A 24,579-nucleotide genomic window follows, 5' to 3' on the forward strand; every position below is an offset into this window, starting at 1 on the left:
GATTCCATTTGCCACAGAGAGAACTCCTCATGTTACATATTTTTTAACCACAATCAAAAGTTAAAAAAAAAAAAAAAGGGAGTTCCTGTTGTGGCGCAGCAGAAATGAATCTGACTAGGCTCCATGAGGTTGCAGGTTCGATCTCTGGCCTCGATCAATGGGTTGAGGATCCAGCATTGCCGTGAGCTGTAGTGTAGGTCGCAGACGCTACTTGGATCCTGTGTTGCTGCGGCTGTGGTGCAGGCCGGCAGCCACAGCTCCAATTAGACCCCTAGCCTGGGAACCTCCATGTGCCTCAGGTGGAGCCCTAGAAGAGACGGAAAGACAAAGAAACCCAAAATAAACAAACAAACAAAAACCCACGAGGTTCTTCTCTGTGGCTCACAGGGATGGCAGCAACCTGCTCATGTGGTTGTGCTCAGAGGGTACTGCAGTACTTTCTGTCCAGTGCCACAGCAGTCTGAAGCCATGTCTTCTTTTTGAGATGGCAAGTGCCCTTTCTGGTCTGTAGCATGTCCGTTCATCAGGAGGGTAGGGCTGGTTTTTTTTTTTTTTTTTTTTTTTGTCTTTTTGCTATTTCTTGGGCCGCTCTCGCGGCATATGGAGGTTCCCAGGCTAGGGGTCCAATCGGAGCTGTAGCCACCGGCCTACGCCAGAGCCACAGCAACGCGGGATCCGAGCCGCATCTGCAACCTACACCACAGCTCACGGCAACGCCGGATCGTCAACCCACTGAGCAAGGGCAGGGACCGAACCCGCAACCTCATGGTTCCTAGTTGGATTCGTTAACCACTGCGCCACGACGGGAACTCCCAGGGCTGGTTTTTTTAACTGCTCCTCCTTGATCATCAGGTGAGCATGCATTTTGGTTTGCACCCTGACTTGAACACTTCTCCGAAAGGAGAGGAACGCAGCACAGATGGTCACCTGCGTCCTGGCGAGCTGTGTGGGGTGTGGCTGTTCTGTTCTCCAGGATGAGACTAGACCATGGGCTCCCAAGCAGCTAACGTAGATGAGAATCTACTGAGTCTAAAGCCAGTAGGACTCCACAGCCTATTCCTGAGAAAGGCCAGGTAACAGAAAGGGATTTTTAAGACTCTGTTTTTCTGGAGTAGATTAGGGCAGAGAGATCAGTTAAATCCAGCCAGCAGACCAAACCCAGCCAGCACCTGCTTTTGCAAATTACGTGCTACTGGAAGACGGCCATGCTCATTTGTTTGTGTATTGTGTGGCTGCTTTCACATCAAAACAGCAGAGCTGAGCAGTTGTGCAGGGGCCAGATGGCTGGTAGAACCTCAGATCTGTCCTCTCTGGCCCTTTGAAGAAAATGTTTGCTGACACCTGGTTTAGGGTAGGGCTCCAAGCTAATGACCCGCACACCTAGTTCCCATTCCTGACCTTACCCCTCAGCCTCAGACCTGCGTGTTTCCTGCTCAACCTGCCTCGGGTCAGCTCCCCCTGCAGTCGTCCAGACATCTCACCTCACCTCCTCCTGAAACCAGCTCCCCTCCTGCTCCTTCTCAGGGCCACGTCATCCATCCAAGCCCAGGCGGACACTCAGAGGTCCTTGGCTCCCCCATTTCCCTTGTTCCTGCATCCCCAATCCCTGGCCACCCTCTCTCCCTCCATCCTGTCTCCCATGCACACTTACCAAAGCCACAGGTGTCCTGACCTTGCTCTCTACCTCCTCGGATCAAGCCCCCAGTTATCCAACTCAACCTAGATCTAATCACATCCCTTCTCAGAGCTCGCCACGGCCACGCGGAAGCAGCACTGGCTCTGGCTCAAATTCACCTGGATCTGAAATTCCTGGTTCTGCCTCTTACTTGCTGGGATGCTCTGGCAAGTTGCTTGGCCTCTGTGGACCTTCTTTCCCCTAGGTGTAAACTTTCTACATTAAGGGCTCATGATAAGGTCTGCAAAGCCCCCAGAACCCTGCCAGGCACACCTGAGGGGGTCCACGACAGGACCACTTACTGTATTGGTGGTGCTTAGTATTTTATTGACAGTTCTCTGCTTATAGGTTCAAGTTCCAATGCCTTAGAGGGCATCAAATAGTCTTCATGTCAGGAGGATATGTACCCTCGTCTTTTTCGAGTGTAGGTACCTCCGTAGGATAACATGCCCAGGCTTGCTCTGCCCTCTTCTTCTGGAGGGTTGAAGAGAGAGAACTAGCCTGGATCCTTCTAGGTCCGCTCTTTGAAACCTGGCTGCCAGTTTACTGAGGAATACTCCGTCCCGCCCAAACACTGTGGTGCCTCTCTCCTGGATGTGTGCCATGCTCCGCCTGGAATGCTGCACACACCGGGAGTGGGGCACGACAGTGCCTGGGCCATTTAGGAACTACAAGCAAGCCCCACGTGGTGTGTACGGGCACAAGGAGTCTGCACGGGATCGCACAGGCTGCTCCTCTCTGATTCACGGAAGGGGTTCAGGTCACCGTGAACAGCATGGGCTTCAACTGCACGCCCCACTTACATGTGGATGTTTTTCTTTCTTTCTTTCCTTTTTTTTTTGGTCTTTTAGGGCCACACCCAAAATATATGCAGGTTCCCAGTCTAGGGGTTGAATCAGAGCTGGAGCTGCCGACCTATGCCACAGCCACCGCAATGTGGGATCGGAGCCTACAGCACAGCTCAGAGCAACACCGGATCCTTAACACACTGAGCGAGGCCAGGGATTGAACGTGCATCCTCATGGATACTTATCGGATTTATTTCCGCTGTGCCACAACAGGAACTCCACGGTGATGTTTTTCAATAGTAAATACTACAGGACAAGAGAGTCCGTAGTTGGTTGACTCCTCCACCTCCCAGGTTACACTGGGCTTGCAGGTGGAGGAGGAGGGTGGGGACCTGAAGGTGTGCCTTGTTCGAGGCTCAACATTTACATTAAAAAAGCGGACCTGTCACCTCTCTCTACTGTGCAATCCCATGGGCCAGCAGAGAAAGATCAGCCCAGGTGGATCCTGTTTGGACCTTGGACCTCAGCAGAGAGCAGGCTGGTGCTTGGCGCTCCCTGGTCTGCTCTGCAGGAAGCTGAACCCTGGGGAAGGGACTTCCCCAAAGTCCCTGAAAGGAGAGGGTCAAAGAGCCAGGTTCTAGTTCCCTGGCGGCTCAGTGAGTTAGGGATCTGGTGTTGTCACTGCTCGGGCACAGGTTCGACAGCGGGCCTCAGAACTTCTGCCTGCCCCGGGGTGGGGGGTGGGGGGGAGCGTCAGCTTCCTGGTCATGGGCTAGCCCTGGACAGTGACAACTTCCCATGCTGGTCCACAGACGTCTGGGACCGGGGGGCTGACTCAGGCCGTGGGGTGGAAATTGACCCTCAGCCAGGCTGTTGGCTCAGTCTTCTCCGCCCAGCTCGTGCCCAGTCTGGTTGGATCAGCCCAGGACAAGGATGATGTTAACTAACAGGCAGCATCACTGTGGGGTCAGCACCTGCTATGCTTTCCTCTGCTTCTCGTCTTCCTCAAGTACTTGCCTCCCTGCCCTTTGGGCCATGAACGGCAGACTGGCCAGTCTTCCTCGGCCACTCTTAGGGCTGGATAGGGAAGCCACGTGAAGCCTCTCTTGGGGCCTGGCTACACGATACAATCGGGAGGAGGAAGACTCTCACTGGGCCAAGACTCAGCCTTGGATGGACTCTGGAATCACCTGGCAGTTTTCAAAAATACTGACATCCAGGTTCCACCCTGTATATTCTGATTTAGTTGGTCTAGTTGCAGCCTGGTGTTTTAGATTTGCAGGTCCTTCCAATGCCTAGTCAAGGTACTAACCACTCACCTAAGGACATTCTCTATACCCAGTCAGCCAGAGCTTTGAACTGAGGGTCTTGGGCTTCTTCCCCAGCTATTAATGCAAAGCTCCTGTATCCCATTCTGCTCTTGTCTCGGGCTGTTTAGCTCCTTAGCCCAAAGTCGCAGGGAGGGGAGTGTAATCATCCAATCCAATGCCAAACAATTAAACCTGCGGTTCTGTAAAAAGTCTTAAGTGAACCCTGGGGGATTAGGACAAATAAATGCTCCAAAACTTCCAGAAGTATGAACAGCACTGCACCCTCGCGATAGCACAATGAAATCCTGACGTCATTCTTTTTTTTTTTTTTTTTTTTGTGTCTTTTGTCTTTTTGTCTGTTGTTGTTGTTGTTGTTGCTGTTGTTGCTATCTCTTGGGCCGCTCCTGCGGCATATAGAGGTTCCCAGGCTAGGGGTCTAATCGGAGCTGTAGCTGCCAGCCTACGCCAGAGCCACAGCAATGCGGGATCCGAGCCGCGTCTGCGACCTACACCACAGCTCACGGCAACGCCGGATCGTTAACCCACTGAGCAAGGGCAGGGACCGAACCCGCAACCTCATGGTTCCTAGTTGGATTCGTTAACCACTGCGCCACGACGGGAACTCCCCTGACGTCATTCTTTACAGCCTGTGGCTGGTCAGTGCACCCAAGCACCTACTTCTGGAGGGTCAGGGGAAACCAGGAGTCTTATGAAGCAGTACTTACTTCTGGGGATCTTGCTGGGGTAAGTCTTCTGGCATGGCTTATACTCGTCCGGCGGAGGAAAGTCTTCCATAGAATGGAACGTGAATTTAGATTCAAAGTCATCTGCACACATGGGAAACACAAAATTGCTCTGGTTACTATAATGACCCAAGTATTGATAATTTCCAGGGGTACACAGGTTTGCTTGGCCACTGCCAGGTTTTAATGGCAGGACTCTTCCCCCTAAGACAGCCATTCATCTCAATATCTCACTGTTTAGCTGGGAAGAGAGGGGATCAGAAAAAGCAAAATCCCAGACTCTCCCCATTATTCACCCCAACTTACTTCAACCAAATTTTAATGAAGCATCTAAAGGGAGCACAAGTGCCAGAGGCCTATCCAGGGTCCAGAGTCGGAGGTGGGGAACTTGACAGCGACAAAGGACCAGCCAAGTTCCCATGGCTTGAGGCCCTCCCTGTGCTCCTGGGGAGGGCTCTGGGGAGGGGGGTGGGCAGAACGAGAGCCCTTAGCCTGGCTGCTGGAAAGGATCACAGCCTGTGTCCAGTGGGTCCCTGGGCCTCCCAAAGCAAGTGGGCTCTGCCCTGAGCTCCTGATGGCAAGAGGAGCAGGATTTGCAGGTTGTTTCATGGGTTGAGTCCCTGCTTTGTATTCTAGGCTTTGTGTCAGACAGTAGCTCAACCCAAGGGATCCGGAGATTTTTGGTCACACCTGACCTCAAATAACTTTCTTTCCTAGCTGCATCTTTTTGCCTTAATTGTTCCGCTGTGGGAGGCCTTCCATCCAGCCTCTCACCTTGTCCAAATCACTCCACCTTTCAAGCTCTTTCCCGATTTCTCCATGGAGACAGATAGAGAAACACACATAGAAATTCAATGTTTGTTTTCTTCTCTCTCTCTAATCTCAATCAGAAGGTTGGAGAGTGGGCTCTGGAGCCGCCCCCCACCCCCAGAAAGCCTTGGGAGAAACCCTATTTAACACAAGCTGTAAGTTGTTCTGTGCTAGAGTGTGCACCCTGTTTCTGGGTAGCACACCTCTGAAATGACATCACTGGGGGCTGGGAGACTCCGACTCTGAGCCAGGGAAACATTTCCTCACTGGCAGCCAGTGTGGCAGATGGTGGGCCCCACTTACCAGTGATGTGCAGGCTTCCGTTCCGCAGCTGACCTCCGGGCAGCGGGGCCGGGGTCCAGGCTGGGGCCTGCTGGCTCCTGCTTGAAAGCTCTGTGGTGGGTGATCTCGCAGGGGGTGCTGGGGGTGGGTTTAGCTTTCCCCCACTGGTCCCTGACAGAAAAGATGGCAGCACATTCAGATGATAGGAACAGGGATGGCAGATGCTATAGCTTCTGTGCGAGGTGAAGTACTGAGATCTTTGGGTGTAACATGATGTGGTGATAAAAGGGAAGCCTCCGAAGACAGCCTGCTTGGGACTGAACTCCAGTCCTCCTGCTGGAGTAATAACAACTTCTTTGTGCCTCAGGTTTTTTTTGTTTGTTTGTTTGTTTGTCTTTTTGCCTTTTCTTGGGCCGCTCTGGTGGCATAAGGAGATTCCCAGGCTAGGGGTCCAATCGGAGCTGTAGCCACCGGCCTATGCCACGGCAACGCGGGATCCGAGCGGCATCTGCAACCTACACCACAGCTCAAGGCAACACCAGATCCTTAACCCACTGAGCAAGGTCAGGGATCGAACCTGCAACCTCACGGTTCCCAGTCAGATTCGTTAACCACTGAGCCATGACGGGAACTCCTGTGCCTCAGTTTTTGCATCTATAAAATGGGAATATTAACAGTACACATATCTCCTAAGATTTCTGAGAGGGTTAAACGAGTTGATTAAAGCAGCGGAGTTCCCGTCGTGGCTCAGAGGAAATGAATCTGACTAGCATCCATGAGGACACAGGTTTGATCCCTGGCTTCTCTCAATGGGTTAAGAATCCGGCATTGTTGTGAGCTGTGGTGTAAGTCACAGATGTGGCTCAGATCCCACACTGCTGTGGCTCTGGTGTAGGCGGACAGCTGCAGCTCTGATTGGACCCCTAGCCTGGGAACCTCCATATGCCACGGGTGTGGCCCTAAAAAGCCAAAAATAAAAAATAGAGTCAAGTAGCACGCGTGAGGGTTCAATAAACACTAGCTGCTGTGACATTAAGGATGACGACACCCCACGTGGCGGATGGTACAGCCCAAAGGAGGGGAACCTCAACAGAGACCTAAGCCAGGGAAGGACTCTCTACAGGAGAGGCTCAGAGAGGGGACAGGTGAACAAGCTGGGGGTGGGGGGCTGCTCCTGCCCCTGGGGTTTCTGCTCACGCTGACTCCCCTGCATGGCAGGCTCTTGTTTCCCCTTGCAGTCAATCTCAATCCTACCTGCCCACCAAGGCGCAACTCAAATCCCACCTACATCCAGCCCTCCCTGACCACCTCTGCGGGAGGCTTGTCCTCTGCCAAGACTTTTGCGTATGACTCATTTGGCAATTAGCAGCCTGCTGCCTTGGCACATCAACACAGGTATTCGACTCTGCCCTGACCTTGAGGGGATGGCAACTGCACCATTATTGCCTGTGCCAAGATGGTCACAATTACAACCTCTTTCTCTTCCCCGCAGTTGGCACGAAGCAGAAATTACCTTCATGCTGTTCATGGAAAACCAGGTTTCATGTCCAAAGACCCACCTTAAGAGGCCAGGCAAGCCTCCACCCCTGGCCTCGGGTGTGCTCTTTGGAGCCCGCGAAGGTGCCCGCAGCGGTTCTCCTCTCCCCTTAGCTCCCACCCGCTCCTCTCCCCTCTCTCCAGACCCCTTCTCCCCCCTCTGCTGGTCTCCCCTCCTCCGTACCAGGATCCACTAAGATTTGCTTACTCCCACAAGCAGACGAAAGAGGCGAAGGGGCTGCTAACCCCTCTTCTGGGTGAAAAGGTGCCCTTCAAATGTTAGAAAGACAGGAAATCACGCTGCTGAACTCAGCTCCCTGCAAAGCACTTCAGGCACAGTTTCTCACCTAATATGCCCAACAATTCTATGTGAAAGTATTGCTATTACAATTATTTCCATTTGCCAAATTAAAAAAAAAGCAAGGTTCAAGAACGTTTTTAAAAACTTGCATAAGGTTACACATGAGTGGGTGGGAAGGCAGGATTTGAACTCAGATTTCTCTGGATCTAAAGCATCGAGGGTTTTTTTGTTTTTTTTTGTTGTTGTTGTTGTTTTCACCACACCTGGAACATTTAAGAATCACAAGTGTTGGAAGGGGCTCATCCTGAACCTTATGATGATTAATTTGTTGAAAAAAAGAATGATTAAAACCTTACCTCTTAGAATCAAAAGCCTTAAAAATATTCTTATTTTTTGTACCAGGAATTCCTTCTCAGGAATCTATATTAAAAAAAAAAAAAATCCAAGGAGTTCCTGTCCTGGCTCAGTGGTTAATGAATCCGACTAGGAACCATGAGGTTGCGGGTTCGATCCCTGGCCTTGATCAGTGGGTTAAGGATCCAGCGTTGTCGTGAGCTGTGGTGTAGGTTGCAGAAGTGGCTCGGATCCCGCATTGCTGTGGCTCTGGCATAGGCTGGTGGCTATAGCTCCAATTCGACCCCTAGCCTGGGAATCTCCATATGCCGCCAGAGCAGCCCAAGAAATGGCAAAAGACAAAAAAAAAAAAAAATCCAGACTGTAATTGCTATAAAAGCATTTTCTGCACTATTACTCATAATAGCAAAACTGGAATCAGTTTAAATATCTAACACTAGAAATATGTATATCAATTATCATAGTAATATGCTTAGAGATACTATTTAATGAGTTGACAAATATCAAATTATATCAAAATTGCTACTAATATAATAGTAAACAAAAACAATAGAAAAGAGTACAAGCCATGTAAATACACAGATATATTGAGAAAAAAGAAAGGAAACACATCCAAATATGACAGTGTTTATTTCTGGGTGATGTATGGGTGATTTCAATTTTTTTCCATTTGGTCTACATTGAACTTACATTATTATTATTTTTTTTTTGTCTTTTTGCCATTTTTTTGGCCACTCCCGCGGCATACGGAGGTTCCCAGGCTAGGGGTCTAATCGGAGCTGTAGCCGCCGGCCTACGCCAGAGCCACAGCAACATGGGATCCAAGCCGCTTCTGCAACCTACACCACAGCTCACGGCAACACCGGATCGTTAACCCACTGAGCAAGGGCAGGGATCGAACCCACAACCTCATGGTTCCTAGTCGGATTCGTTAACCACTGCGCCACGATGGGAACTCCATGAACTTACGTTATTTTTAAGTCAAGGATATACATTTAAGAAACTTTCTGCATGAAAAGATTTTCAGAAAAACCAAGGCATGTGTGTGTATACTTTTGGATGTGTGTTGGGGGGTGTGTGCAAATGTGGCTGTTTAAGAGAGTGTGTGTGTGTGTGCGTGTGGGGGCTATTTAGAAGGACAACAAAGGTGACGGAAGCCTCGTCACTTCATGCAAATCAGGCATGGGGCATATATATTCAATCCAGAATCATCTCAGTTAGATATATGAAGGGATTATTTTCAATGTTTGGCTGAAAATATGGACCCTCAGTATTCTTGAGCTGGAGAAACTGCCAAAAATAAGGCAGAATGCTAATCTAATCTACTGAGGGCCAGTGAAGATTCTGGCTGGGAGCCAGACTATAATAACTCAGACAAAAATTAAAAAGGAGAGCTAGTTCTGGAAACAGTTGCACCCACAAGCCTCTGTTCTCTGGAATAGATGTGGAGTCTGGTGATAGAAATAAATAACCCCTCTCTAGATCTCACTTTCAACAGCTGCCAGAGGAGGAACTACAGCTATGCCCGTTTCACGGAGGAGAAGGAAGCAGAGAAGCTAAGTGACTGTCCAGCGTTGTACAGCTGGTTCTGGCAAGAGGACCGCGGCCAGACTCCCTGGTGTGTGGTCTGCATGATCTTGCACAAGGCTTCCCGTCTCCCTCATCCTTGGGTTCCCGTCTTTAACATGAAGTCCTGAGCAAGCTTCCCCACTGTGCTCCAGAGGGGGCACTGCACAGGTCTGTCCTAAAACAAAATCGGCAGAATTAAGAATTGGTGTCCCCAAGTGGCCCACAGGAGCAGGCCTCTGGCTGTGTCCCTAGTACCTCCGCAGCTGCTGCCAACAGTCAAATGATCCTCTGATAGCCACCCTGGCGCAGGACAGCAGTGCTTACCGGGGCCGCGGCCGGGCCTCTTCTTCTGCAGGAATGTCTGCGATCCCGATCCCGCAGGGCTTGCACTGGGCTTCGCTGGCTGGGCCTGGAAGCTGGGGGACTTGGGAGGCAGCGGGGGTGGGGCTTCACCGCTGTTGTTAGCGCCTGGCAAAGGGGGCGCAGGCAAAGAGGACCTAGGGGTGCATGAGGCGTAAAGGGGAAGTGGGGGTGGCGGGGGTGGCGGGGGCGGCGGGGCAGGAGGCTCCCGAACATCTTGGGCGGGGCTGCCTGCATCCGCGTTGAGCCCGGGATACCCACAAGGTGGGAGGAGAGGGAGCGGGGGTGGGATGGGCGGTAGGAGCAAGGGCGCTAGCTGAGGCTTCACTGCCTTGTCACTGAGAACCAAGGCCGGCGGGGGCGGGGGTGGAGTTGGCGGGGGCGGCGGGGGTGGAGGGGGAGGTGCACAGGGCAGCGGGGGTGCAGCCACTGGGGGTGGAACCACGGAGGGGCTCCCTTTGGTGGGTGGGCCAGGTGGGGACACCAGCGCAGCTTTGATGGGGGAGGACGGGGGCAGGGGTGGGGTAAGGGCGGGGGAGGTGGAGGCGGGGTGGGAGGGGGCGGGGCGGGCATGCTCGGGCGAGGAGGGACTGTCTTGGCCCCGCCTTGTGCTTCGGGGGCATGGCCTAGCCGGGGAGAGGCAGGGGGGTTGAGCGGGCCGCTGACAGTTTTGATGGGAAGCCGGGGAGAAGGCGCTCGGGAGCCAGGGCCCTGCCCTGTCTTGCCACCTGAAAGTAAAATGAGCTCTGAGTTAGTTCAGCAGGTGGAATTGGGAGAAACCCAAGCCTCTGCGCAGCAATGACAGATGCTGTCCAGTGTGACATCAGTGAACCACATGGTGTGCACTCTTTTCCTGCTTGTCCACTGGAGGCCTCAGAGGCAGCAGCTGTCACACAAAAGGCCAGCTGGACCAGCCTCATGGTTTGCCAGCATCAACACACATCCTCCTGAGACAAGGCCAGCTCAAGCTACCAGACTGTCTGTGTGGCACCGGCTTTCCTGTTCCATTCCACCCTCACCCTCATCCACCAAGGGCTTCAGTCACCTAGCCCAGGGCACAGGACTGCCCAGACGACCTTCACACCTTGCTCATCTCAAGGCCATCCTCACACGCCCTGTTACCCGCTAGGTCTGCCCGAATCTTCATGTGTACCAACCGGCAGCTGGAAGGTTTTCCTCTCTCCGAGCATTTTGTGAACAAGGACTTGGTTTCTGCATCAAGAGCGGGAGATTCAAGATTCCCTGAATATACAAGGCCAACTGGAAGTCAGCGGGAGACACCCTGGCTTGGGGACCTGGGTTCAATGACCTTGACCCTCCCAGTCCCATGGCATCTGGAAGTTCAAAGCTCCATTCTCCAAGGACCTGTGCCCATTTCTAAAGGGCTCGCTGTCTCCTGGTCTCCTGGCTTCCTCACCCTGTAGATTCTTCATCCCATCACCCAAGGTGAAATCTAAGGCCTCTTGCGTTCAACAACAAACCTCAGAGTAAGCATGTGGGGTTTGAAGGGCTTCATGGAGGACTGGGGTGGGGGTGCTCCCTGGGAGGGGCTGCCTCACCCTTTGCGCACCCCTTTGCCCTACTGCCACTTCTTACCCTTTTATCCCTTCTGTTGTTCTAAAGGAGAAAAAGGTTCCTCTCCCTGCTTAGTGCATAGAAGCCCTGTAGTCACTAAAATATGCTAACATGTGTCCTCGTCCCTCCCTCAGGAGGCATATTAAAACATCTCTTCCAAATCAATGTACTGCTCTCCCTAAAAGGAATTTTTGGGAATACACTTTTTCCTATTCAAGCACCCCTATATTTTATAATCTCCATGAAAATATGTGGAAAACACTTGAAAAAAAATGGTTGCTTCTCACACCTCCAACTTCCTGGTGCTGCAGAATAGGAAACACAGCTTTTGCATCAGATAACAACGCCAGCATCTGTTGGTGGTTCTGAGCTTTTCGGCCCATGGGTCTCCAGTGTGTTTACCCAGCCAGGTACTACATCATACTAAACGTACTTGACGCCAGAAGTCAGGCCAGTCAAAGCAAGGTATGGAAGCGGTGATTCTGGGGCTGAAACGAAGCGAGCAGAATGGCAGTGTCTGGTTTTCCAAACAGAGGACCCTCCTCTGGCTATGAGGTGACAGGCGCCTGGGCAGCAGAGTCCATGACAGGTCAGCTGTGGAATGCTCTTCGGCAGGACGCTGGTGCCATTTCCTCTGCTGAGATTTTCTTTGAGATGGTCACGGAAGAGATGATGTCTTTCACTGAGGCAACTACCCTGGCTGATGCGGTCCCACCAGGGGTCCAAGGCAGGCATTGCCAGAACAGCCGACTGTGACCAGGAGGGGAAGGTCCCCAGATGGCCTTTCCAGGGACAGGATCGACCACCCGCAACTCCCAGACGAGACATTTTCTATGAAGTCCAGAGTACGTGTCAGGCTCGGGGATTCCTGCATCCCACTTCTCAAGCCTGTTTCCAGGGTACCCGGAGGTGAAGATGGAGAAGGCAGGCAGCTCTCCAAACAAGGCAAGCCCTCCCTGTTTGTCCAGTTCCCAGATGAACTTTAAAGGGATAACAAGTTTGAGGAACAAAATCAACCCCTGGATAACTAATCCTCACATTTTAAGTGTCTGAGAATACCACGTAGCCAAGATGCCGAAGCCCCTTAAAGTGAGTCAGTGACCAGTACAGAGTCTCTGCTTACTACACACGGCCGATCTAACGAGAAGTGGGCAAACCCATTTTTAGCACCATATGAGCCACAGAAGCAAGGACAGCACAAATCCTAGTCCAGCCTATGTTCCTGCCCTTCTGAGGTGAAGCCGTGCGCTGGCAGCATGAATTTAAGGCGAGACCCACAGGAGTCAGCGCAGGTGAGCAACCCAGGCAGGGAGGGAGGCAAGGAAGGGAGGGAGGAGGCTCTCCTTCATAACGTGAATTCCAGCCCCAGAAATCCAACTGGAAACACAAGAGGAGACCATGAAGCGTGTGGGGAAAAGCCAGCTTGAGTACCTCAAGGGGGCTCTGCTGAAATAAGAAGACTCAGCTTTTAGAGTCTGGGGGTTATCAAAAGATGATATATGTCTTCTTCCTTCCATTTGCATGAGTTTCCAGAAAACCCTGTATTACAAGGAAGTCTCATTACATGTCCTATCCAAGCCAGTGGTGTTTCCTCATCACCTTTTATTAACGCCACCTCCCCCTCCTTGGAGCTCTAAGCCAGGGCCACATTATATATGACTTTCAAAGACCCTGGCAGCTTTTGCCTGTGTGGGCCCCTTCCTCCTTAAAAATGTTTTTAAAAGTATGTTTTATGACTGCATTGGTATAAAGACAGATACCATCTTTGACCCGAAAAGTTCATGTTTTTTAAATTTTAAAAGACATTCAAACATGTTCATGGGCCCCCAAAAGTTCTGTGAGCACTAGACATTGTGATTTCTGGGCCTCATGACTCTAAGCTACCACACCATCCCCTCACACATTCCATCCAACAAATATTTACTCAGCACCACTGTACGCCAGGCAGTGAATACAACACAGCTCCTGCCTTCATGGAGCTTACATTTAGAGGGAGAAGGCAGAAAAGAAACAAAGAAACTGGTTGACAACTACGATGCCAGCTGGTGATAAGTATATAAGAAAAATAAATCAAGGTAGAGGGAATATGGGATGAAAGAAGAGGACTCGTGTTTTACATGAGATGATAAGGAAGAGCCTCCCTAATGGGTTGATCAGGTGCCACTTGAGCAGAGACCTGAAGGAAGGGAGACTGAGCCATGTGGACACCCAAGGAAGAGTCTTTCAGGCCAAGGGAGTGGTCCGTGCAAAGGCCCTGTGGTAGCAGCATGCCCGGCGTGTTCAAGAGCGGCAAGGAGGGCAATGCTGCTGGAGCAGAGGGTGTAGCCAGCAAGAGTGGTAGGCAGTCAGATGAGAGAGGCAGCAAGGGCCTGAGTCCTCTTCTCTGCATGACAAGGGGGCTGATGGATGAGTTCTGATTGAGGAGAGCCAGGGTCTCTCTTCCTCTGACATGGCCCCCAGTCTGTGCATCTACCTTTTGGGTTGTCCCTGGGTTTACATCCTGTAACTGGCATCATGATGCACTACATTAAGGATTCTGATCTCCTCCAAAGAGGTCAATTCTTGTCTGCATCTAGTGGCTCATACCTCTGACACCTGTGTCCTACCGGAGGCAAGTCAGAACACTGCTGACTCCTTTGGCAGGTCCCTGTTAAAAGCGGACTGGGGGTTATTTCTCCTGTCCATGTGTCTATGAAGAGAAACCAGTGGACCTTTTATATCCCAGAGGACGTTCTTCTGTATATGACTCAGAAATTTTGAAAAAGTAGAGGCCACTGAGGAATGCCAGCTCGCTTTATTCGGGAAGACTTCCACACGTTCTTGCCTGCCACCCCCTCGGCAAAAGTGAGGAAATGAAATATGGCCCCTGAGAAGATGCCAGCTGGACTTTATCAGTAGGTGACAGCAGCAAATGTACCCCATAATGTCAACTGGCCACAGAGATCATTGAGGAGGTGAGCAAAGTCACATGGTAGAAGATTCTAGATCAGAACTACCTGGGGCCTGATAGTCCCTGGATTAATGAAATTCTTGGATTTTTTACATCTTTCTGGCTAAAGAGCATAGTGATAGGAAAAAACACTTTTTTTTTTTTTTTTTGCACACAATAATTATATACTTGTCTGATTTTAATCCAGTGCTTTCAAAACATCTAGCACCCCCTAAAACACATATGATGGCTGTGGACTGGTTGCATGAATGATCTCGATTATTCCTCATTCCTGGTTCCATAATCCTTGAAATGTGACTTCACATGTCCTCTCATCAGATTGAGGGCCCTTTCCCTACCCCTGTCTCTGGGCTGGCCTTTGACGTGTTTGGGGCAAGAGGATGACATAGGAAGTAAAGCTGGGCTAGTTCCAAGACTAAGCCTCTGGAGGCTTTAGGTACTTTTGTCCTCTCTGTTGAAGCCCTGTCACCATCACAAGGACAAACTTGAACAGTCTGCTAGATGCAGAGGGACCAGATGGATTAGTCTGGAGGCACCAGAGAGATAAGAAACATAAGATTAACAAAGGCACCTACCCAATCTGTAGATGCTAGAGGGGGTGCATCCGAATTGCCACCCCGCAGAGCTATAAGCTATAAATGGTTAGGTAAGGTCCCTTGGGTTTAGGGTTTGTTACACAGCAACACCTAAGGGATGTGATGACAGAGAACCATCACAACTCATCATTGCCAGTGCGTCTGCAGTGACGTCACTCAGGTCTTCCATCGTGGTTGACATCTGCCATGCATACTGGGCAGTGTGGGCCACAATCACGCCATCGCTAAGGACTCCACACGATGGCGAGTCATTCTTCAGTGATTACAATGGGTGATGGAAACAGGGTAAGGATTTCAAAGATCCTTTAAAAGCCACTCTCTGTTTTGGAAACTTCCTCTGCTTAGGTTTCCAAATATGCCCTCTCTGCCTACGTGAGGGTTTACTCCATACACTTGCACTTACCGGCAGTTGGTCCCACAAGGTAAGGCAACAAGGGTCACAAGGTAGCCAGTCTGAACTCTTCCTTACCTGCTGCATCCCTCTGGCCTGCGGGTCGCAGCACTGGAAAGCCCCCCGCGAACAGATCGCCCAGGGCTGGGGGTGTGCTCCCGCCTCGAGAGTTTGCAGGACCCCCTCCTTCTTTGTTTGTTCCTTTAGCGCCTTTAGAGAGAAGAGGAAGGAGATGTGAGCAGAGCTGAGTAGCCACCCTGGCTTCTCATTCTCCCACCTCCAGTGTTACCCTTCCACTCAGTGTCTTTCTTATGAAGCCCCTGCCTTGGTACCCTGTAGACTCACGTGCCTGGGCCTGTCTGCCACCCTCTCCAGGCTACCAAAGAACCCTCGGTAGTGACCATTCTGAAACGGATTTTAAAAAGGCATCCCTATACTGCTGTTTAGTAAAGGCCGATGGGGGAACTAGCAGCTCCTTTCGAATTAGAAAACCCCAACACTGTAGGTAGGCACAGAGCTGGCCCTATTCTCCACTAGTTGTGGTGGGAGGACTAGACCAGGAAAAGCCACAGATTTAACTCAGGCTGTCATTTTAACTTCTTGTCCACAGAGCCTGGCCCAGAACTTGCGGAAAGCGAAGATCTGCAGGGATTTCTGCTGTGGGTTTTCCTTTCCAGTCCCCCCAGCTCCCACTCCCCAGGCCCCATGTGCTCCCTGCACTTTTTTTTTTCCTATGGAAGAGAAAGCTCATGAGCCCCTGAGGAAAGGTGTCATTAATTCCAGCCTTCCAGATATGTGTGATTACCAACTACAGAAAAATCGAGGAGACATTCGGCTTACAAGAATTCCTGGCAGAAGATGTTCACAGCCTGAAGCTAATATGCACAGAGAATCAGGGCACAGTGCCCACTGGTGAACGAATGTGGCCAGATTATTCGGAGTATTAACATCATGCATCACGTCTTCACTGGAATGATGAGGAAATGAGTGTTCCAATAAAATGGATTTATCCGTTCATTGGGCTTAACTAATTAGGGGGTCTGGCCAGAAACTAATTTTTATTGTGACCAATGTTGAAAATATTTCTGAGAATAATTTGTCTACCCATGGGCAGTAACATATATAATTACAGATACTAGACACAATTATATTTTAGGACTACCTTTGAGAATTACCATTGCATCACTGCAAAATATATGGAGACTTAATAATACCTTATATTGAAAAATAGGTCTGCATGTATTATTTGAACCTTCAAAAACCTTGACAAAAAAAGAGGGCAGATATTATTATCTCCCCCATTTTTCAGATGGGCAAACTGAGCCCCAGAGAGTTTCCTTGATTTTCCTGGCAGCAGAATCAGAACACATCTGACCCAAGCACAGAGCTCCTTTCACACCATCTGACTCTAGAAGACATAGAAACCCACAGTCATAAGATCCTGTGAGAGAATTCTGCAGAAATATTTTTCCTCATTAAAAAAACCCAAAAACTTTGCGCTTGTTGATGCCAAGATTTTTTTGTGTGCGTGTGTGTGTTTCTGTCTTTTTTTAGGGCCGCATCTGTGGCATGTGGAAGTTTCCAGGCTAGGGGTCTAATCGGAGCTGTAGCCACTGGCCTACACCACAGCCACAACAACGCCAGATCCGAGCCACGTCTGCGACCAACACCACAGCTCACAGCAACGCCGGATCCTTAACCCACTGAGCGAGGCCATGGATCGAATCTGCAACCTCATGGTTCCTAGTCAGATTCGTTTCCACTGCGCCACGATGGGAACTCCTGATGCTGAGATTTTTAATTTTCCTTCTCATTGAGTCTGAGGACTATGCTGACTCAGGGTAAGCTGATCTTTAACTGTTCCTTCACAATGGCTAAACACAATGTTGTGCATCCACACAACGAAATATTATTCAGCAATAAAAAGGAATAAAGTACAGATACATCTACTACATGGATGAACTTTTAAAACATTATGAAAAGTAAAAGGAGCCAGTGACAAAAGGCCACCTATCACATGATTCCGTTTATATCAACTCTCCGGAATAAGGCAAATCCATAGTGACAGAAGGTACACTGAGTGGTTGCCAAGGATCTTGGGGGGTAAAGGGAGCAGGGAGGGGATGCTGATGGGCATAGGATTTCCTTTTGGGGTGACAGAAATGTTCTGGAACTAGACAGGTGTGATGGTTGCAACAACACCGTGAATGTATAAATGCCCCTGAATTGGATACTTGGGTTAAAATGTTAAGTTTTAGATTATGTGTATTTTATCACAATTAAAAAAGTTATCTGGAGTTCCTGCTGCGGTGCAGAGGGTTTAGAATCTGACTGCAGCAGCTCAGGTTGCTGCAGAGGAGTGGGTTCAATCCCCAGCCAAGTGCCATTGGCTAGAGGACCTGGCATTGCCACAACTGCAGTACAGGTAGTAACTGTGGCTTGGATACGGTCCCTGGCCCCAGGAAATTCCATACTCCGCAGGTGCGGCCATTAAAAAAAAAGTTTCCTTGTCATGAAGGTTTTTTTCTTTTTTCTTTTTTTTAAGAATCTGAAGAGTGATGGAAGGTATGCTATAAACCATTTGCAGACCTGGAAGCGTACCTTTGATCCTCTTGACCATGTGGACTGTACACTGAACAGGTCTGAGATGGCCTGATATGCGTCCTAGGTAGCAGTTGTGGCCCCTGCCCTGAGCAAGCCAGGGGTCTTTGGAGAGCCTCCCATGGCCTGCCCTTGGCTCTCAGCAGACCTGGCCCAGATGCTCACTTACTCTCAATTTGTGGGGCACTGCGGTCATTGATCTGCGTGACTTTTCGTAGCCGAGTTCCTTGCTGGATGTCAGCCAACAGTGCACTCCGACCTTTGGGATCTGCCTTTCTCAAGCTGGAAGTATCGGTACTTATCTGTAAGGGATTAACAGGAACTTGATTATAATCACATATAACATGTGCAGATAAGCCACGCGTCCTAACCAAGGTAAGTGCCTCCTCCCACAGCTTTTCTGCCTTCTCCATGTGCCCTAACCTGCAGCCCTCCCAAGGCCCATCCCACCCATGCAGGCACCTCTGGGTCTCTTGAGGGAGACTTACCTCCTGTACTGCTCACACCCCTCCCCCTGGGGACCTAGAACGGACTCTTTCTTGTGCTCAAACTCCCCTAAGTTGAGGAGCCCCAATGCACAGCCCCTCGTCCCCTTCCTCGGTAAGCCCCACCCATTTATCCGCGCGTCTGTCTGTGTGTTCCTCATTTTTTCTCCCAGGTTCTGAACAATCACCCTGCCTGGTGTCCCTAGGTCCCCTCCAGGACAAATCCAGAAAGAAAGACGTGCAGGGGGTTGCAGGGAGGGTTTAGTCACTGCCTTCTCTGTGCCTGGATGCATTCCATTAATCCTCATGAAACCTTGTGAGTTTCAAGTGGGTGTGCCCTCATTTTATAGATGAAAAAACAGACTATGAAATCTCTGTTCAGGGTCACGGGGCTAGGTTCAAACTCAGATCTGCTTAATTCCAAAGGCCGCGTGTTTTTACTTTGCAACACGGCAGCCTCAGAGCACCCTGCTATGGTTAGATCTAGTGAGTGTTCTCTAGACTGCAAAATGCTTCATAAATAATAACTTCATAGGAGTTCCCTTCGTGGCTCAGCAGTTAACAAGCCCAACTAGGATCCATGAGAATGCAGGTTCGAACCCTGGCCTCGCTCAGTGGGTTAAAGATCTGGCACTGCTGTGACCTGTGGTGTAGGTTGAAGATACGGCTCAAATCCTGCATCACCATGGCTGTGGCATTGGCCTGCAGCTGTAGCTCCAGTTTGACCCCTAGCCTGGGGACTCCATATGCTGCAGGTGCAGCCCTAAAATGCAAAATTAATAATAACTTCATAAAGAATAACTTTTGTTATTCTTTGTCCTATCTCTGCAAGTAGCACTGAAGTCCGACTATTTCACGCCCACTATAGGGACTGGCAGGGTCTCCATGGGCTATCAGAACCAGGGAGCACCCTGCACCGACAGGGGTTCCATGGGCTATCAGAATCAGAAGCACATGGACAGACTGGTGGTAAATAAGGGAAAGATGGGGCTGTCCTGGAAGATACATCCAGGCAGATCCTCTGCAGTTAGGAGGCTTAGACCATAAGACCTCAGAGCTGGTTAGGCATTTCTCAAACAAGAAACACACCGTGTGTCTTTGGTTTTTCAGCTTAAGCATCACCACTCTGGAGGCCTTTTCTGATCCCCAGTCTAAACGAGGCCACCCAGGCTTTTCTCTTAGGGCACCATGTTCCTTTTGGCCTCTGTAAGTTTCATCACAGTGAATACATTTATATTTCTCTCTCCTTGTGGAAAATGTCCAGGTGTGGTTTGAGTCGAAGGTTGACCCCACTGCCTCCGCGCGCAGGACTCTATCAGGAAAAAGACCTTGTTCGTTTTGCTCACCAATAGATCTCAGAGAGTAAAACCCGGCCCCAGTTAGGCTCAAAAACTGTTTACTGGATGAATGAATGAGTGAGTGAACGAAGGAACTAGACCCCAGGATGCATAAGACACTGGCCTTGCCCGCAAGGACATATGCAGGTGTTTAGGGAGACAGGACGTCCGTGCAAGGAGTTAAGCCGGCACACAGTGCAGCATATGACTGCGCGCCTCCGTGAGTCTCATCGAGTGGGAGTTCAGGCTGAGCAGGCTGCAGGGAAGATAGAAGAGCTTAGATGTCCCTGGATGGATAGATAGGATTTACAAGCTCCTGCTATAGCCATTTTCTCCATAGGACCATTTGTCAGAAAAGGACAAGCCAGATTTGCCAAGCAGACAGGTGGAGATTCTCCAGTGTCACAAACTGGAAACTGGAAAAGGCAATTGTGGTTTTAGCTAAAAGGTGCTGAGTTTGCATTTTCACTGGCTGACTCTACTGCGCTGGTAATGCATCTTACACCGGCTTTGAAGGGCACAAGCTTCAAAATCAGTTTATTGTTGCCTGGAAACATGCTTTTTGAGCCCTTGAGAGGGGCTCATGGATGATGGGCAATGACAGAGCTATGAGCAAGAGGCCCCAACCGAAATGATATACCTTTTTTTCTCTTGGCTGCACTGCCACAGTAGTGACAAAACAGGATTTTTAACCCGGTGAGCCACCAATGAATTGAACTCCCCAATGATATACCTTTTTTTAGGAATGTGCATAGGACTGCATATTTACAACGGGCTAGTTCCCACACAACATGATTTTAGCATTAGCCAATAAATCATTTTAAGCTGCAAAATTTTAAGATCTTTAAAGTCTCCTCCCAAATTTACAAATAATTAATAACAGGAATAAAGAGCCAACAGAAATAACATCTTACCCAAGAGTATGAATTTTTTTTTGGCCACACCTGTGGCATGTGCAAGTTTCTGGGCCAGGGATGGAACCCTCACCACAGCTGTGGCCTGCACCACAGCTGAGGTTTTAAGCCAGATCCTTAACCCGCTGCACTCAGGAGAACTCTGAGCATAAATTTTTTTGTAAAAATCTGGCATTATAATCTCAGGCACATATTATGGTCAGGAATTAGGGGGTGAAAGTGATTTGTAATTTTTTTTCTAGCTACAAGGTAAACAATATAATGAACTGCATTCTTCTGTTTAAAGAAGCAACTGGAACCCTATCTATCTCTGACGTCCTTGAGTGGGGGTGGAGTTATACATCTCATCTGCTCGATTTTTAAATTTATTGCCAAAATGCATCCCTGGCTCCCTGACCTTGCCCATCCCACGCCTTTCAGGTCAGGGCTCTGAGGAATGGTGCATATCCTTGGAATCATGATTTTAGTTTGCATACTTTACTGAGCACAAGCCTCAGTGCATTCTTGACAATTCCACATGACAGACTTGCTGATAAACATCTTCCATATCAGCAGGAGGCTCTAAGTCACAGCAGGTTTAGGTGACGAAGTTCAACTTGCTGGGCTAAATTGAACATTTCTTCTTTGACCTCTGCCTTTTTTTTTTTTTTTCCTGTGCCACTGTCAGCCCTGATGATTTTCCACTAGAGGGCGCTCTCTCACCTGATACTAGTAAGGTATCCATCAATCCTCTCCTCTGAGGTAGAAAAGATCAAATAACTTCATGGCTAAGGGGACAGCAGCTTCACAGGTTTTAGGCAAAAGGACATCTGAGGACATAGTCACTTGCACACTGCAGACCATATTATACCATGACGGTTAATTCTACGCCATCTGCAATATATGTCAACAATGCATCCGTAATTTGCTTTCTTAAAAATCTACAACCCTAAGAAAGTCTTGTTACCACGGTTACAGGATACAGAGATAAGAAAGAAGACTTTCAGATATTCACTGAGTCTTTTATTCTATGTCAATCCTGATTATTGGCAACTTTACTAATAATATAATCAAGAGGAAAAAAAAAAAAAAAAAGAGTTCCCATCATGGCACAGCAAAGACTAATCCGACTAGGAACCATGAGGTTGCAGGTTCGATCCCTGGCCTCACTCAGTGGGGTGAGGATCTGGCGTTGCTGTGAGCTGTGGTGTAGGTTATAGACGCAGCTCAGACTTGGCATTGCTGTGGCTCTGGCATAGGCCGGCAGCTGCAGCTCCGATTAGACCCCTAGCCTGGGAACCTCCATATGCTGCAGGTGCGGCCCTAAAAAGACAAAAGGCAAAAAAAAAAAAAAAAAAAAAGAAAAGAAAAGAAAAGAAAAGAAAGAGAGAGATCACTACTGAACCCTTTTCCCATAGCAAATATATCCACCAAACACGTCTCCCGGTCTCCCTACACACAGGAAAAACTGAAATGTCATGTCAAAGTTTGCTCCTGTTCTTTCTTAACATCATTGTTGGGTGTGACAATTTGTTGGGTTCCACACAAAGCTACTCTTAACTCAGTTCTCCTAGAGCAAGCTTCTAATGGAATAACCTGGATCCTGAAAGGATGCAAAGTAGCAGAAGTCATGCAAATGAGCCCATCCCCCAGCCAGGCAAAGGCTGAAAATCTCAAGCGAACCAGGAAGATTACGAAGAGTAGTAACTGGGCCAAGGGCCAGGAGGTGTCTGTCCTGTCTTGATAAATTATGAAAGCTTTTGCATACCCATTTGCTGTTCCAACAAATGAGCTGATCAGGTTTCAGTATGGTTTGGGGGAGGGGGTGGCAGTCCAGCCCAAATGGAATGAAGTGCATGTCCTCCTGCTCTTTGTGACCCTGCCACCCTGTGCCATCACTACACCTGTCCATCTGATTGATAGTGGTTTCTGGGAGAAACACTAATCAAAATCTAGTGGGTGGGTTCAAATCTAGCAGGTTGTTTGTCTCATGGATAATCCTAAACCCTATCATTCCAGTACGATTTCAGCTTTGCAGTCTCCTAAAGGTACCTTCTCCAATGTGGCTGCTAAACCTCAAGTTAGTAGTCAGGTTTCCAGGTCCACAGAGGGCTCCTTCGCCCAGCCCTCACCCTCCTCCTGCCTCCTCCAAACGTGGTATCAGCAGCCAGGGTACCAGCATTTCATTACCACATCTGAATCTCAAGGACGGCCAGAACTGGCCCTGCCTTCCTCCTGCTGCTGCCATCTTTATGTAGGAGAACAGAGGGCCTGAGATCCCAAAGAGGGACAGGAAGTATTTTCAGAGAAAACAAACTCACCCCTGTCAGGCCAGACACAATGTTCCCCACAGCCTGAACATACACAAGTCAGGCTGTTCTAGGATGAGGCATTTGGAGATCTAACAGTTTTAGTTCTCATTTTCAGAAATCCAAATATGCAAATAAAAATAGACCTTCTAACCTTTTTTTTTCAAGCCTAATTTTTAAACAACTATCTACAGACCCTGGACTGTTATTCTGGAGTAGAGCTGCCTCACAGCACCACTTCCTGATCAGGAGGTACAGAGGAGCTAGGACCCTTCAGCTGGGGCTACAGGCTACCGGGGAGTCTGGTCCTACCCTCTGCACCCAAGAGGAAGTCCATCCACCAGTCATCTCATCCCCTGGCATCCGTTTGGTTACCATGTGCTGGCAGCGAACTCCCTGCCCCAGGAACTTTCCCTCTTCCTTGATCTCAACGGCCATTCAATCACAAACTCCTGTTGATCCTTCCCGAGTGATGACTCTGGACTCTGGCTCCTTTTCTCCATCCCTGTGATGCAGACGTAATGCAGGCCACCAGCACCTCTGGATTCCTCACCTGGTCTTCGTGCCTCTTGCCCTGCCCACCTCCACACAGCCACCAGAGTGACCAGTGTAAGGGACACTTATCATGACCCTTCCCTCCATAAAAGTCTCTGCTGACTCCTCACTGCCCTCGAGATCAAGGGCAAATCCCTTCACGTTGCACAAGGTGCTTAGTGACCAGCCCAGACCTTCCACTTCCTGAGTCTTTCGTGCTGGAGCTCACCTCTGGACCTTAGCTCAATCAAGCTAATCTCTCTGCTCTTTTTACACTTCTCTCTTGGCTATTTTCCAGGAAGCCTCCTGATCCTGGAAGGCCAGATAAGAAGCCTTTTTTGTTGTTGTTCCTGGAACAGCATGCTTACCCATAGCAGAGTACTTGCCACCAGATCAAGTTCAAGATCAAGATCAAGATCACTCTGCTCAAAACCTGCAAGGGTTTTCCACTTCCCTTGGGATAAAAAAATTCAAAGTCCTCATTAATATATCTCCTGGGCTTGATCGCATTTCTCTATGCTTCCCTGAGTTTTACTTACCAATGTCGACATTTTTCTACCCACACCAGTGTTATAAAATAGTCCCACTACCTATACGCTGTACTTCCAAGCCCGTGCTCATGCTCTGCTGCTTCTGGGAACATTCCCGCTGCCCCAGCCCTGTGGTACCTGCCAAAACTTCTCTTTTAAGCTCTACATCAAAACCAGTTTCCTCTACAAGATCTTTTTAACAAAATGTTTTCAACTAGCCTTTTCCTTGTATGAGCCACACCTTCTCCAAAACACAGCATTTGTAATCATAGCCCTACTAGATCTTGCCAAATATTATAGCTTTTATATGTTGTTCTTCCTCTTATTTTTGAGTGGGAACTCTTAACATGCAAAAAAAATGAGCCATTTCCCTTTTAGTAGCAGCATATCCAGTATGTTTTTAAAAACCTTTTTTTTTTTTCTTTCTTTTCGGGGCCATACTTGCGGCATATGGAGGTTCCCAGGCTAGGGGTCGAATCGAAGCTGCAGCTGCTGACCTACACCACAGCCACAGCAACACAGGATCCGAGCCACATCTGTGACCCATGCCACAGCTTGCAGCAACGTGGGATCCTTAAACCACTGAGCGAGGACGGGGATCAGACCTGTGTCCTCATGGATACTAGTCAGGTTCTCAACCCGCTGAGCCA

The 24,579-nt window shown here is 49.3% G+C and overlaps 1 protein-coding gene and 1 long non-coding RNA gene across 2 annotated transcripts in view; one reads left to right on the forward strand and one right to left on the reverse strand.

The window, feature by feature from the left end:
• WIPF3 (WAS/WASL interacting protein family member 3) overlaps positions 1–21,630 on the reverse strand; it is a 33,683-nt gene extending 12,053 nt beyond the window's left edge. The window contains 6 exon segments of the mRNA XM_021078574.1: positions 4,499–4,600; positions 5,630–5,779; positions 9,693–10,253; positions 10,256–10,456; positions 15,319–15,450; positions 18,011–21,630. Coding sequence (XP_020934233.1) covers positions 4,499–4,600; positions 5,630–5,779; positions 9,693–10,253; positions 10,256–10,456; positions 15,319–15,450; positions 18,011–18,254 — 1,390 coding nt within the window. The 5' untranslated portion in view covers positions 18,255–21,630.
• Positions 11,935–16,122, forward strand: LOC106506830. The gene is made up of 2 exons (XR_001302410.2): positions 11,935–12,595; positions 15,851–16,122. It is a non-coding gene; the product is annotated as an uncharacterized LOC106506830 (long non-coding RNA).

Source organism: Sus scrofa, chromosome 18, assembly GCF_000003025.6.
Source record: "Sus scrofa isolate TJ Tabasco breed Duroc chromosome 18, Sscrofa11.1, whole genome shotgun sequence".
Lineage (NCBI taxonomy): Eukaryota > Metazoa > Chordata > Mammalia > Artiodactyla > Suidae > Sus > Sus scrofa.